This window comes from Conger conger, chromosome 9, assembly GCF_963514075.1.
Source record: "Conger conger chromosome 9, fConCon1.1, whole genome shotgun sequence".
NCBI lineage: Eukaryota > Metazoa > Chordata > Actinopteri > Anguilliformes > Congridae > Conger > Conger conger.
The window spans coordinates 57567221-57583674 of NC_083768.1; the positions used below are offsets into that span (position 1 = coordinate 57567221).

General features: G+C 44.9%; 1 protein-coding gene across 1 annotated transcript; it reads left to right on the forward strand.

Moving 5' to 3' along the window:
- Positions 1-6885: 6885 nt before the first annotated feature.
- Positions 6886-15158, forward strand: slc39a7 (solute carrier family 39 member 7). The gene is made up of 8 exons (XM_061254760.1): positions 6886-7055; positions 8750-9177; positions 9909-10077; positions 10591-10683; positions 11574-11702; positions 11901-12095; positions 12299-12495; positions 13064-15158. The coding sequence occupies exons 2-8, from the start codon at positions 8755-8757 to the stop codon at positions 13316-13318; spliced, it is 1461 nt and encodes a 486-aa protein (XP_061110744.1). The 5' UTR covers positions 6886-7055; positions 8750-8754; the 3' UTR covers positions 13319-15158.
- Positions 15159-16454: the final 1296 nt, after the last annotated feature.

Genomic DNA, 16454 nt, shown 5'->3' on the forward strand with positions numbered 1-16454 from the left:
TAGCAGTTCGGCTGGGATATAACTCAAATCCAGACGTGGCGTCCGAAATGCACCGCTGTGGATTTCTGCTGTTATTTCATTAGATCTGTGATGGAGGACTTTCTTTAATCCTACATTACATGCCAAAATTAATTATGTCCTATAATAATGATCATTCTACAGCAAATACGTTTCACTTATCCGCGATTATGCAAAATAGGTTCTACATCGTTAAGATTGTTGTCCAAGAGTAGTGCTAGTTTAGGGAGAATTTACTCGTACTATTACTTACCCTCACCAATTTGCCCAGAGGAGCAAAATATGTTCAGAATCAACAAAACAATTTGATCAGAACAAAAAATTGGACTGAAAAATTATAATTTTGTGGATGAAGATAGTTACATAGGAACAGGGAGGAGGATTATAACATAATCACATCTTCAATTACTCCACTCACACACACACACACACACACACACACACCAACCCCACCCCAAGCGAAGTTTGAAAAGACAAGATGCCACTGAGATGTGTGGCTGTAATACGATTAGGCTGAGGCATGAGAAAGCACGATGATGTTACCCTGATGCCTTGTTTGACATCTTTTGTAGACGTCTGGAAATGCGTGTCAGATAAAGACCGGGAACTTTGGAATGTTGCCACTCATATTCATAATTAAGAAAGAAAGGAAAGCATGACATCTCAATCTTTAAAACTGTCGAACGAAGCAAGAAAGTTATTTTCCACAAATAAAGCAGGTGACTGAAAATGTGACTGGTGTTTGGCAGCACACCTCAAAAACTGCTTTTTTTCAATATGTAATTTAAATTCATTGCAGATGAAATATATTTTTTACAAGTTATTTGCTTGGCCCATCATGTTTCTGAAATTTATTGCACTTTTAATAACCCCTTCATTAGAATTTGCCATTGAATATTGTTTTATAGTTTCAAGGCTACTCCCTTTGACTCTTCGCACATTTGACCATATCGGGAAGTCTTCTGCCATCCAGTCATTAACTAGATCTGAGAATCTTTGATTTTAGCTACATTTCTTGATAAGCTCACGATTGGTGGTGACCCTGTGTGCATTGTTCTGTTGTGAGCCTCAGAGTTCCCCACCCCTGACCTAGAGCATCGAACGCGGGCGTCAAATGTTGGTTAGAATGTTCGTAACTTAAAATTCTAATGCTGATGTCACAATCACTTCTGGTTATTTGAAAACAATGGAGTTCTAGAAATTATAAAATTAAATACCTAGGCTACTCTTCAAAGGGGTAATATGGCTGTTCGATTTCTAACATGTAGAACTTGTAAAGGGGTTATACCGGATCAAAAAATAGATTTTTCCCCTCTCATTTTTCTATTTCTGACCTCCCTATATTGAGGCGATGCAGAAAAGCCACTCTTTAGCTCTCCCGTCATCTTGACTGCATCCTTTACTTAACTCCTTACTTTTCTCTTTATTGCAGGGGTGGGCAAGGAGGGCTGCTTCTGTTTCTGGATTTCAGACCACCCCCTTCCCCCAATTATTTAACTGGCCAAATCATTTACATGATTTTAGCATTCTGTGATGTAAGCAGCAGCTGATAAATATTTGTGTCGTGTAGCATTTTATTGTGGTCTAGTTTACAAGTGAATCAGTCATGGGGCATTAGGGCTAATCGGCTGATTTAACCAGGGTAACTGGTGGCAGCAAAATCCTGCATACACAAGACTGGGGTTGCCCATCCCTGCTTTATCAGATCCAGTAACAGACAATCAGAATTAGAACAGTGCCTTAACAGCAACACAGCAGGCCCCAGTTGCTTATTTCAGGTGAATAAGAGAAGCCAGAAGAGGCTTTGGCTCTCCAGAACCGGCATTTCAAACCCTTGTGTTGGAGGGTGACCATTAAATGGTGACAGTCTCAATTCATAAGCGTTTCCTCCAATGGAGGTACTCTTGGGATGCAGTTTGTCCCAATAATTAAGAGTGAATGTGGCCTAGTGGCTAAGGTATATGACTTGGACCCGGAAGGTTGGTGGTTCAAGCCCCGGTGTAGCCACGATGAGATCCACACAGCAGTTGGGCCCTTGAGTGAGTCCCTTAACCCCACATTTCTCCAGCGGGGATGATCCCCTGCTGAGTCTAATCAACTGTACGTTGCTTTGGATGAACGTGAGCTTCAGCTAAATAACTGTAGTGTAATGTAATGAATGTAACCCAAGACTTGACTTGAAAGCCCCCCCCCTCCCAAATCCACTCTCACAATTGCCACCCGCTTCGTGTGGTTGTCTCCAGATCTCTTCCCTTCTGTTTCCTATGTCACCTTACCTCACTATGTCACCCTGCAGTGCTGCTTACCTCACTATGTCACCTTACCTCACTATGTCACCCTGCAGTGCTGCTTACCTCACTATGTCACCTACCTCACTATGTCACCCTGCAGTGCTGCTTACCTCACTATGTCACCTACCTCACTATGTCACCCTGCAGTGCTGCTTACCTCACTATGTCACCCTGCAGTGCTGCTTACCTCACTATGTCACCTTACCTCACTATGTCACCCTGCAGTGCTGCTTACCTCACTATGTCACCTACCTCACTATGTCACCCTGCAGTGCTGCTTACCTCACTATGTCACCTTACCTCACTATGTCACCCTGCAGTGCTGCTTACCTCACTATGTCACCTACCTCACTATGTCACCCTGCAGTGCTGCTTACCTCACTATGTCACCTTACCTCACTATGTCACCCTGCAGTGCTGCTTACCTCACTATGTCACCTTACCTCACTATGTCACCCTGCAGTGCTGCTTACCTCACTATGTCACCTTACCTCACTATGTCACCCTGCAGTGCTGCTTAACTCACTATGTCACCTTACCTCACTATGTCACCCTGCAGTGCTGGTGTGACCAAACTGACCATGTCTGCTTACTTCTCTGAGAAGTCCTCACCAAACGTCAGGGGCTAATTTCAAAACCAGCCCTTGTAGTGGGCTGTTTCCCAAGAGTCTGTGAGGCGTTCATATCAATAAATCAATAAATCAGTAAATACAATGAACATGTCTGCTTCACTGTTGACTCAAACCTTAAGGCAAGTGTACATTTCTTTACTTGGCCTCAGTTTGGCCAGGTTAATTTTGGTGACTGCTGAATGGAAGGTGTAACACTGCTGGATAGGAAAACCTGGATTTCAGATTATTATTATTATTATTATTATTATTATTATTATTATTATTATTATTATTATTATTTTATGGTTTTATTAATTATTATTATTATAGATTTCTATTAGAAATATTATTAATGGTTATTATTATTGTTTATTTTATTTATTTATAATTTATTTAATAGATTATTATTGTGTTGTTATTATTATTATATTAATAGTAATAATAATAATAATAATAATAATAATAATAATAATAATAATATATTAAACCCAGTTGTTAAAATTTAATCACCCAAATTAACTTGGCCAACTTGGCCAATTAATTAATCCTAGCATCAATGAACGCTCATAAGCAGTTATATATGTATGGGAGTTATGGAAGTTATGTTTGTGAATATGTCAGTTATGTTTTCTACCTCTTAGAGATGCCAAATGAGCTATGTGGCCACAACACCATGGTGCATGGCAACATGAACACAGCCTTAAATTGTAAAAAGAACTGCGTATATACCCGAGGTATTAACTTACAGCAGTGCACTGCACAGCACAGTAAGAAGGTCCTGGGTTCAAATCTCAGCCAGAGCCTTTCTGTGTGGAGTTAGCACACTCTCCCCGTGTCTGTGTCTGATTGGATACCTGCATTAATGACCTGATGTACTGGTCTACCTTGTAACGCGTGCTGTAATTTCACAGTGTGCAGAGAGCGGAATATTACGTTTCAGCACACACCGTTTTCCAGAGAAGGTCACAGTGGTTGCACGGCTCCATATTCCAGCATAGACCGAGGGCTCTCCTCTTCCAATGGCACCCTGTCTCCCGCGACCCCCTCCTTCTTTCTGTGAAGTTCCCTCTGAATAATGTTCCATGGGTTATCTGCTCAGTGACATTTTCTTTAGGTATAATATAAATTGCTGTTTGCTATTTTATTATCGATTGGCCTGATACGACATTTATTTTTCAGAGGCCGATGTATTGTACATTGACTGTTAATTGCATGGTACTTACCGGGTAAGAACAATGCTACTTGTGTAATTATTAGGTAAGTACTTTGATTTCAGTGGCAAGTACCATGAAACAAAGTCAGTAAGTACCATATGTAAGTACTATGTAAGTGTGTTTCATAGCTTGTTTCATCGTACGTCCCCGGTGTCAAATCTAGCTATGTTCAGCAGGTAATATAATGCAACAATCACCCCAGATAACTTTTATGGACATTGAGTTTCTATCTTATGTATTTTATATGAAATGAAATTCTCCAGCATTTGTAAGGACATAGACCAGTAGCAGAACTGTTGAATGGACCAGAGATGGGAGGTTGGGGGTGGGAGGGTGTGTGTGTGGGGGGGTGGGGGGGCGAGGGGGCAGGGGGGCAGACTTTTCATTCAAACATGTCCAGGAGAGGCACTATAAATTAGCAAAAAAAAAACAAAAAAAAGAAGCTTGATTTTATAGATTGAGTGACAAACTTTTATTTTTCTTATGTCCCTCTCTCCTTCTCTCTCTCCCACAGGGGTGAAAACACTGGGAGAAAAGAAGAGAGAGAGGGAGAGAGAGAGGGTGCGATTAATCACCGTGGCTGAAAGCGGGGGTGACTCAGACAGTGGGGGGGGGGGGGGAGCCACGTCTTTACCTTGAACTTTGGCTACTCCGTCTAGAGGGCGGGGTCAGCGATTGTGCCAGGCTCAGGAGGGGTCACGGGGGGGCGGGGAGGGCCAGAGCGAGGGGCGACCTGGGGGTCAAGGGGGAATCGACACAGGGGGAGGGGGGTGGCCGTGGGTGGAGGGGGGCGACGGAGGGACAGATGCTGTGCAAAATGCCCGCCAATCGAAAGAGGAAAAAAAAAGCTACTGATTTACATTTTAACAATCCATCATGTTTTCCCGCCTCTGCCCCTGGGAATGGGGTGGGGTGGGGGGGTGGGGGGGGACCATAGCTCTGTCCTAACGGGAAGGTAGAGCGCCCAAACCCTGAAGAGGGGTGACAGACTGAGGTGTCTGAACACTCGAATCATTTTGTGAATACTCGTGTCATTGGGCCTCTCCTGGGGCCATGCCCCCTCTATTGGGCCTGGAAGGTGAGGCTCAGGTTCTGTTACAAAAATGTATTTGTGTGAGTGTGCGTGCGTATGCTTGCGTGCGGTAGTGTGTGTGTGTGTGTGTGTGTGTGGGCGTGCACGTGCGTGTGTGTGAGTGTGTGTGAGAGAGTGTGTGGGTGTGAGAGTGTGCGTGTGTGTGTGTTCCTACACGTGTGCGAGTGCCTGTGTGTGTACATGTGTGTGTGCTTGCGTGAGTGTGTATGTGTGTGCCTGTGTGCACATGCACGTGTGTGTGCGTGCATGTGCGTGTGAGGATGTCTGTGTGTGAGTGTGTGTGCCTGTGTGCATACATGTGTATGTGTGCATGCGTGTGTGCGCATACGTGTGTGTGACCATGTCTGTTTGTATGCTCTCCCAAGCATAATGCACAGTCATGGAATAAAGAATAATAATAGGCTAAAACAAGTAATTACTCAATAATTGATTCAGTAGCTGTAATTTAAGACCTTGTGCGAGTGTTCACTAAGCCAAAGCATAAAGATATATACTGGCTTTTATCAAATGCACAAAATAGGAAATCTAGTATTTTTTACATCATAGTATTTCCTTGTTCTTTTCTTTTCTTTGGTCCTTTGTGATTAATTTTGACCGCACAGGATTGATGTCAATATACCACCTATTAAAGGGATTTTGGCACTTTTCGTTATGGATTTTTTTTGCATGGGATGAATTATAAGCAATATGTGTTGTAAATTCTTATTTAATTCTATCATTTCAGACATAACACAATAATAACATAAACAACAGTAATAGCATGGACCTAATTTTAGACTAGAAATTAACCACAAAATAATTTTTCAAGGGGTATGTCTAAGTCTTAATTAACTGCATGTATCCTCCCATGAACTGGTATATAAATATATTTACAAAGCGTAATTTTCATTATGCTGTTAGTGGACTTCATTCATTCATTCATTCATTTAACATAACATATTCAACATATTTAATTGTAAATACTAAGTAATAAATAAGTATTAATTACATTTGAGATAGCATTTCTGTTCGATCAAATATACTTAACACGTATTAGTATTTTATTATAGAAATTGCTAACTTTAAAAAAGAAATAACTTCATTTGTGCACTTCCATCGTGTTAACTTATTTATTTATTTTTTTTTGCTTCAGGCGATTCCACCTTCAGAACATCTATCAACTTGAATCTTATTAAAATACATCCAGAATATAGCCTACATCTGGTTCTCTAGATCAGGACAGGTCGTTTTGCGCATTTACGTGTTTTAAGCGTTAATACATTTACAGTTTCAGGCTGCGGACGTGTCTTTAAAGCAGAACTTGTATCAATGCCATATATCCATTAATTCACTCAGTCATTAATTCATTAATTCATTAATTCATTTCATGTTTAGCGTTTGTGGATAAATTGAGGTGTGCTAAAAGTCAGGCAAATGTTGCTGTATGTTTAATCAGGGTGAACAACTAAAATTGTCTGGAGCACACTAATGTCTATATTGGCACTTAATTCACTTAATTCATAATTCTAAACTCATAATTCTAAATTCTAAATTCTAACTCTAAATCCCATCCGTTTGTGGTGTTATGTCACATCTGGCAACCACGCTCAGCACATCCGGTTCGCTGTTCAAGCTCAGACCGCTTCTTCGTTGCAAATCTCACGATATTGTGGAGCCGATCAAAGGGAATTGCGCGAGAACTGTGTTGAGTTGCTTAGATGCCACGTCTGAGAAAGAATAAGCAGCTGAGAAGTGGCACTATTCTCGGCAACAATAATAATACGTATAATAATCAATTACTGTATTTTACGCCATAGACTGCGAACGGCAGCACGGTTCTACTAAACTGGTAAGAATTGTACTGCTTTGCAGAGGATCGTTTTGTTTCCTGGGTCCTGAGACATATTCTTACCAAGCCAGTGAGATGAGTTATAGGAATTCTACTCTATCGTTAGCTAGCATTGGTCGGATTGTCAGCTGCCTAAACTAGCGTGATCCATTGTTTCGTTCTGCAATGAGCATTCAACCGGCTAACATTCGCTGGCGATTGCATCTTGCAGTATTTCCAACACCATGTGCTGTTGCTAGCACTGGCTGTGCAGTCGTCACTGTTGAAACTAAGCTCACTGGAGGAAGCTGGATAACGCAGTTAGCATTGATGTCACCGGTCTTATTTTCAGTTTAGTGAGTTAGATGGCTAGCTAAAGTTTGCAGGATAGCCAATTGTAACGTTAGCTAGCTATTTGTAGTATGGGCGACGCTGGTAGCTGCGTAGCTCCCAACTTTTCTCTTGATTCCTCATCCGCCCTCGAAGTATTTGGCCAAAGATGGAGATTTGGCTATAGATTGTTTTTGCATTAATTCACTTTGCTCGCTGGCCAGTTAAGCTAGCAACCGGGTGAACCCTTTCATTGAATGTCCACACAAATACTTGGCTAGCTAGCTGTCTCCTAGCCAAACCAGTGTTGCCAAGTCAGCGCAGTTAACTTACTGCCGTATATTTTACCGTCACTGTCTAATAGTTGCCTCGTAATCTGTCGTAAAGGTGTGACTTTACGATCGGATCGTAGAGTTTTTGGTTTTCACAGATTGCTCTTGTCATTCCCCAATAAATTAATACTAAGTGTTGTTCTTTCTATTGAGCCACCATACATAATCTGCGTAACACTGCGACGATTTGCGCGCAGTTTCCATCCACGTTTTTATATTGTAAGTACGTAAAAGCATATATAGCTGTATACAATGTACAGTGTGCTGAAAATACAAATACATCTTGTCATGATTGTGGCGAATCCGTTAATTAGCCTGGCTGGCTAGTATCTAACAGCTGTGAATGTTACTACTACTGTGAGAGGTTAAAGGCCCCTTTGTGTTGTATACCGAATTCAGGTCTACCTTCACATTTATCATGCTTGTAAAGTGTTCCGTTATGTTACATTACTATTATGTAGCTGACCATTTAGCGATTTATAAGTTGATTAGACTAAGCAGGTGGCAATGTAGGGTTCGGGCTGGGGTGCAAACAAGGGCCGATCCTTTTAGGATTTTGTGCCAACTTCTGGTCTTCATTATTTAATTGACTCAGTCGTATCTTATCTGACATGTGTATGAGTACCGGCTACTGCAAGTGTATCATAATGATTTTACTGTACTGAAGTACACAATTGGTTGGAACCAAAACCAGTATGCAGAGCGACCCTCGACGTCCCAGTCATGCACCTTAGCCACTAGGCTATAGGCTGCCCGTATTCATTTGTTAAGCAGCCAAATAAAAATGTAGCTTGTACGTACTCTTCGCCACTAATACACTGCACAGTAATTATGAAACGTACTTGCTATTTGGAGGTGTGGCTTCACCCATCTGTTCTCTATGGACGTCCGCTTAAGGTTGTGGTCTGATTGGTAACCTGCGACGCAGGCACCCTGCTGATTGGTTACAATGGAAGTCCCCGCAGGCTTAATATCATAGTATATGTTCTCTTTGGCTCTTTTATGATGATTGACAGGGGGTTTTAACTGTAGTGCACACTTTGCGCCTTACAGGTGCAATGAGGGTGTCTGGAAGCCTCCTGGCGGTCGTGTTGCTGTGCGCTGGAACGTTCCTCACACTGACCCCGTCCGCCCTCGCCCACTCTCACTCCCATGGCGACCACGACCACGGGCACGGTCACCACGGACACGCCCACTCGCACGGGGCCGGCGGTTGCCATGGCCACGCCCACGAGCCCCAGGCCGTGAGGATGCACCACGGGGCCAGCAAGTGGAGCGCCGAGGCCAACCTGCCCCCGGTGGAGGACTCGCACGGCCACGCCCACGACCACGCGGACTCCCACGGCCACGCCCACTCCCACGACCACGCTCACGGGGATTCCCACGGTCACGCCCACTCCCATGGCGACGCCCACCAAGCCGAGAGGGCGAAGGCGGACGTGGAGGGGGAGAAGAGGGACATGGTGGAGCTCTGGATGCAGGTACAGAGACCCGTGCTCTCATTCCCTACTCACTCCCTACTCCTATTCCCGTTTTCTACTCCCTACTCACTCCTTACTCTCTCCCTACTCTTGTCTTCATTCCCTACAGCCTTCTCATTCCCTACTCAGTCCTTACTCTCTTCCTACTTCCCACTTCCTCTCAAACCCCCCCCCCGCTGTCCGGTTTACCACATGGTTCCAGTGCTTTCTGTGGTTGGCAGTGTTTGTAATAACTCTCTTCTGTCAGAAAGGGGAAGTGCCTGCTCCTTGTGTTTTCCTATGAGGACGTGGCGTATGCAAACAGACCATTCGCAAATACAGACATGATGAAACAAAATGGCTGTGTCCGTTGCACACTCTACTGCAGGGGTGTCCAATCTTATCCAGGAAGGGCCAGTGTGTGTGTAGGTTGTTGTTTTAGCACAGGACTAAGACAGCTGATTCTACTCATCAAGGTCTTGATTAAAGACCACGATTAGTTCATTTAAACATTATAAAACGAAATAAGATCGACAACCTTTGTTAGTAGCATTTGAAACCACCCTTTTCTCTTTCCCCACATGTATAAAAAAACATACAAATATAAACTCAGCACTATGTCACAAACCATGAGGTTACCAGGTCCACAGTAATATTTAGCATCCCAGCGACCTAAGCCAGCTGTGCAGTAGTGGTACTAACCAGCCCGGTTTTTGCTGTTCTGTCCTTTCCTTGGGTTCTGGCCCGATTAGGCAATCGGTGCCACTCTGCTCATCAGCGCCGCCCCCTTCCTGATCCTGTTCCTCATCCCGGTCCAGTCCAACACCGACCAGCACCAGAACCTGCTGAAGGTCCTGCTGAGTTTCGCTTCCGGAGGGCTCCTCGGAGACGCCTTCCTGCACCTCATCCCTCACGCACTGGGTTTGTACTCCTGCGGCCCGGTCCGATCTGGTTTGGGTGGTAAAGCACATTCTGGTCTCATAGTCCTCTTTAACCTTTTCAAGAGTAGGTTTTTTTTTTTTTTTAAGAATTCTTTTTCTTCAGAATTCCAAGTCAGCATTCTAGAACTCTGTTGCTTTCTATTGGTGGTAGTGATTGTGACATCAGCATTAGAATGTTCAGGTAAGAATGTTCTAATTGCGTATTTGTGACCTCGCGCCTTACACAGTTAGGTGGGCATGAACAGTTTGATGGGCTTGAACAGTTTGATTCGGTCACTTCAGGAATACTGTTTTTGTAATCCTGTCATAACTTGAATTCCAGCTGATTTCCTGGTCAGAATTGAAATGGACTCGATCACCACTCTGATGTTTATATCGGCCCTGCTGGTGTATATTTTAAATGCCTCGTAATGAAACGAGTTTAAAATGTCGTTTTGACTTGGGCTGAATTTGCTGGAACATCAGTCTCTCCGTTTGTCTCTCACTTCCTCAGAGCCCCACTCTCACCATGGCAATGAGGAGCACGACCACTCGCCCGCCAGCGCCGAGTCACATGACCATGACCATGACCACGGGCACTCGCACGGTAGGAACGGAGATGCTCTTTCGCCGCAGGATGAGAAACTCGGGGCTGTTCCTCGGCCTATGCACTTGTCCTTGCCTGCGGTCTTGTGAACTTGTGAAACACCACGTTCCAGAACCACTAACCTATTACGGTCGGCTCCAAAATCCCGACCGGCTAGCGAACCGGTCGCACCGGGTGGGGCTGGTTTCCGCCCCGTTAAATCTGGCGCAGGGAACGGTGCCGATACCTTCCTCTTGAACGGTTTTTCCTCTCGCCAGCAACACCGAAATGGAGCCGACCGCATTTGACACGTACGCTGCCCCTGCAAAACAGGCAGTGGCCCCCTTTCCTGACTAACCTGCGCTGGTGAATCTGATTTATCTTAGGTAGCTTTGTTATGGTTTGGCGGTTGGCTATAGTTTTTTTTCCCCGACTACATTCCTGCCTGAACTTAACCCTGTTACTCCAAATATTGTTTTGATACTTGTGACTTTCATTTGGCACTTTATACGTAGCCCTTGGCCCCTAACCCTACCCTACACAAGTGTGCAGGTTATTTCGGCTGTGCGAAGGCGGTGTCGGCTGAAATTCTCAACTCAAGTGCGCGCTGCAGTGCGGAACGCTGCAGCGAGGGGGCGCTATAGCAGACAAGGACGGGGTGATCCCGTCCTCTATTCGAGCTTTCTCTTCCGCTCGGCCTTTCACAGCTATCCTGGAGCGCCCCCTTGTGGACTCGGGGGTGTATTGCCTCCACAGGGTCATAAGAACGCGTATTTATGGACAGCCGCGCCGCGCGTTTGCAGCGGGTTGGCGTGCTTGCGTAGGGTACGTTTCAGGCCTCAGTATGTCATTCCCCCAGCTTTGGCAGAGTGCGTATCCCTCCGTGACGCAGTCCCGCGTCTCGCCTGCAGGTGCTGCCCATGACCACATGATGTCCGTGGGGCTGTGGGTCCTGGCGGGAATCGTGGCCTTCCTTGTGGTGGAGAAATTTGTGCGTCTCCTGAAAGGCGGACACTCACACTCACACGGCCACTCCCACGGTAAGGACCCGCTCTCGATTCAGCCGAAGAATTTGCCCCCATTTGGTTAAATGCACAGGAAATGCGTCCAGTTACATCTTTGAGAGGACAGTCAGTTCAATTCAAATAAGCTTTACTGGCATAGCCACACATCAGCGTAGTATTGCCAAAGCAACCATCCACATGAGATGGCAACAGTAGCACCTTTACCCCCCACAGCCCCGTCCAAAGCCAAGGACAGTGACGGCGAGGATGAAGATGAGGAGGAGGTGAAGGAGGAGGAGGCGGAAGAAGCAAAGGAGAAGGTGCAGGAGGAAGAGGAGGAGGCAGAGGAAGAGGACGGGGTTAAACAAAGGAAAAAAGAGGAGAAGACACAGGAGAAAGAGGAAGAGAAAGATGAGGAAAAAAGCACAGGTGAGCGTTGAATTACCTGTGGAGAAGATGTCGCATAATGCTCCGTACTCCGTATCCCCTCATGCGCTATATAATCTCACAGTGCACTACATTATCCTTATGTCATGCTATGTCATTCTATGCTGTGCTATCTTACGCTATGCTGTGTTAGGCCATTTCCTGCTATGCTGTGGTATGTTACGCTATGCGTTGCTATGTTCCAGACATCAAGGTGTCGGGGTACCTGAACCTGGCGGCCGACTTCACGCACAACTTCACGGACGGCCTGGCCATCGGGGCGTCCTTCCTGGTGGGGCCGGCGGTGGGCGCTGTCACCACCCTCACCATCCTGCTGCACGAGGTGCCCCACGAGATCGGAGACTTCGCCATCCTCATCCAGTCCGGCTGCACCAAGAAGAAGGTGAGGATGGCGATGGCGTCGGACCTTTTCCGCTTTCCCCACGGCGGCCTGGGGTACCTGCGTTCATTTATCTTTATATAAAATGTACTTCCTTCTTGCTTTGGGTCTTTGTCCTGATCTTTCATCCTTCTTTTTTTATCTCCCCCTCTCCCTCTCTCCCCCTCTCTCTCTCTCCCCCTCTCTCTCTCCCTCTCTCTCTCTCTCCCCCTCTCTCTCTCTCTCCCCCTCTCCCTCTCTCCCCCCTCTCTCTCCCCCCTCCCTCTCCCTTTTCCCCTCTCTCCGTCTCTCTTTCCCCCTCTCTCTCCCTCTCTCTTTTCCCCTCTCTCTCTCCCCTCCTCTCTCTCACTCACTCTCTCCCTCTCTCTCTCACTCTCTCTCCCCCTCTCCCTTTTCCCCTCTCTCTCCCTTCCTCCCTCTCTCTCACTCACTTACTCTCTCACTCTCCCTCTCTCTCACTCACTCACTCACTCTCTCACTCTCCCTCCCTCTCTCTCACTCACACTCACTCACTCTCTCTCCCCCCCTCTCTCTCTCTCTCTCTCTCTCTCTCTCTCTCTCTCTCTCTCAGGCCATGAGTCTGCAGCTCCTGACAGCCCTCGGGGCACTGGCTGGCACAGCCTGCTCCCTATTGGCCGAAGGGGTGGGGGCGGCGGCCACAGCCTGGATCCTCCCCTTCACGGCGGGGGGCTTCGTGTACATCGCCACGGTGACGGTGCTCCCGGAGCTGCTGGTTGGCCGGTCCACCCTCGGCCAATCACTGATGGAGATCCTGGCCTTGCTCTTTGGGGTGGGCATGATGGTGCTTATCGCAGAGTACGAGTGAAAACAAGCGAGACGGAGAGCGGAGAGGGGGATGGAGGAGAGAGAGAGGTACAGGGGCGTGGGGAATGAAGGTGGGAGAGAGAGAGGAGGTTCAGGTGGATGAGCACAGGGCAGGTTTAAATGTAATGTAGTAAAATAACATCCCCTTTTCACCAACAGGGTTGAGATACAGGAAAGAAGCATCAGTTGTTTGTAAATCGGATGGAAAGTCCCAGCGAGGACTGCGTTGTGTCAAGTTTATATATACACATACACAGTGAAAAGAAGAAAAATGTGATTGTCATTTTCAAAGGGTCAAGGTTCATTGAGAGGAGTCCGCTAGGTCGTCAGGCTGAGCCAGGGAAGGGACGTGAGAGGCAGCTTGGGATTTGTAGTCCTACAGAAATCTGCGGCGATAACCTTTTTTTTTTCTTATAGTGGCAAGAAGGAAATTGAAAACTTGTGTGGTTCATTTTCCATTTTCCAATATTCCCATACAAGGTGAAGAGGGAATCAGACCAGATATCCTGAAAAATCTGTCAAATATTTCCAAACACATGTAGCTATTATTTCTTGTTATGTATTTAGAAATATTCCAAGTAGACTCTCAACCTACTTTAATTTTAGTGATATTCCAGACTGCAAACAAACTGGCTTTCCTTGGGATAGGGGTGCTTGTCTAATAAAGCTAGATGGCATGTGGTTTCCACTTAGTGAGATCAGCAACTTCCAAGGACCGCCTTTCAACATAGTCTTAGTGAAATACTTTTATGCGCTTGTTTTCCATTGTTTGGAAGTTGATGTCATCAAGTGGGGAACAACATTTTATCTCGACTCACTGCTTTTTAAACTTCAAACTTGGGAAATTGCATATTACTGACAGTTTGTCAATGGGGTGGTGGGGAAAAAAATAAAAAAATAAAAAAATCTTGCTTGCCACACAGTAGATGTACTTGAACAGGACCATTTTTTATGGAATGGAATGGCACTGCTTTTGTGTGGCAGAGACTTTTTTTGGGCTTAGATATGCTACTTGTATGCAACTCGCTCCCGCAGTTTGCACTGATGTCAAGCAGCATGTCAGGAATGTAAAAAAAAAAAGAGAAAAAAAAAAAAAAAGATGAAGTTATTCTTCAGCAATGTGGGTCATGCTGCAGTTATTGATCCGGCCACTAGGGGGTGCTATAAGCACCTTTTAGGCTTCTTGTTAAACGCTGGACTCATTGTGACCTCTGTGTTCTATATTACCGTGTGCAGAGTCGTTATTTCTATTGGACCAAGAGCTTCTGACAGGAATTGAAAACAAAGGAGGGAATTTGTCTTTTTTTTTCTTTTTCTTTTTTTTCTGAGTTTTTTTACTTTTTTTTCTTTTACATAGCTGATAAAAATCACATTTGATCAAAAACCTAATTGAAAGGGAGAGACGTGTGTGGTGAGTATGTTTGTTTGATGACACTTAATTGTCTCTCAAAAGCCCAAGTAATTTCATATCCACAAATATTTATTTAATGTTCCCTGGGGATGTACCAAAGACCAAAGCGCACGTGGACCCAGTGTATCATGTACAAAGGCCCAACTGACCAGGCCGGTGTAATTCAGACAATCGCCACTGTAACTATTGTAGTAAAAATCAGGAGCTTTCTCAGCCACACTAGCCCTCTGCGCAGGAAGAGTAGCACATCCCTGCATCTCGCACACGTGCCGATTACAGCCCAGAATGAGACCGAGGAGGGAGGGAGAGGGGGCTGATGGGAGGGAAAGAGGGTTTGTTACCTTTAGTTTTTTTTTTTTTCTGTTCTGTTTCGTTATGTTCTTTTTTTTTTTTAATTGAAAGTGAAAATAAAATTGGAATTTTAATTTCTCATCTTCTTTCTTCTTTCTGCTTCAGAACAATAGCTGTGTGTGTGTGTGCGCGTTTGTATGTGCGCGTACGCGTTTGTATGTGCGCATGTTATATACACTATATACAGAAAAAGAATTTGCCTCCTTTCTGTATAATAGTATAATTTCCTCTTACTGCTTTTGTCATGAATGTTTTCTTTAGACCAAGGGAAGCTTTGGGGGCAAACACAAAACACATTTTGAAAATGATCTCATTTCATGAAAAAAGTTATCAAACACCCATATCGCCCATGTGAAAATTTAAGTGCCCCCTTAAACTTCATAACTGGTTGCACCACCTTTAGTGGCAAATAACTGTAACCAAACACTTCCTCTAATTTGTCAGTTGGTCACATCAATGTGATTTTTAGCCCATTCTCTCTGGTCTAAAATGAGCTAACAATACATTGTACATTTATATAGTGCTTTTCATCATACAGTGCTGATCTCAAAGTGCTTTACAGAAAGCAGCAGTAAAGCAAAGTACAAAACTGGTAGTTTTAAGATCACCCTTAAAATACTACAATCTGTATCATTCAATAAATACAATTGAATTGAGGCACTGGGTTTTAAGCCTGGACATGCCGTATGTGGGTGATCAGGCAGGCGTGGTGCAATGGAGCAGAACGCTCAATCACCCGCAGTTCTGGGCATCGCCAGAAAGCTACAGCTGCTGGACCATAGTGAGCAGGGGTCAGGAGTTCATTACATTACAAATCATTTGGCTGATGCTTTTCTTTAGCAACTTACAGTTGATTAGACTAAGCAGGAGACAATCCTGTGTGGATCTTATTGTGGCTGCACTGGGGATCGAACCGGCAACCTTGTGGGTCCCAGTCATGTACCTCAACCACTACTACACAGGCCGCCCTAGGGGGCACAGGAGTTCCCCTTTTTTGGACATCCATGTGAAGGGGTCAGGTTTAGTTTTGATATAAACCTGAGTATCGTCAGTGTGAAAGTGGATGTTCATTTTATGACTATTGATCCAAGTGGCCTAGAGGGACCATACAAATTAGAAAAAGGATTGGGCCCAGCACTGAGCCTTGTGGGACACCACATGTGACAGGGGTGGAGTCAGATTTTGTATGCAATGCAATCTAGGCCAGTATGGTTCTTCAGTCAGCAGAGGAGAATAATGTGATGAACTATCAAAAGCAGAGCTAAGATCTAAGAGAACAAAAACACCGAGGGATCCAGAATCAACAGGCATTAGGTATCACTCTGACTACTGCACACTCTTCACTGCTTTCATTCAGACAATTTTGGTATGTTTT

Excerpts from the sequence above, each read along its gene's own strand:
- slc39a7 (XM_061254760.1), top strand. The coding sequence starts at position 8,755 with ATGAGGGTGTCTGGAAGCCTCCTGGCGGTCGTGTTGCTGTGCGCTGGA. Across the intron at positions 9,178-9,908 it reads TGGTGGAGCTCTGGATGCAG|GCAATCGGTGCCACTCTGCT; the intron begins GTACAGAGACCC and ends TGGCCCGATTAG. Across the intron at positions 12,496-13,063 it reads CCGGCTGCACCAAGAAGAAG|GCCATGAGTCTGCAGCTCCT; the intron begins GTGAGGATGGCG and ends TCTCTCTCTCAG.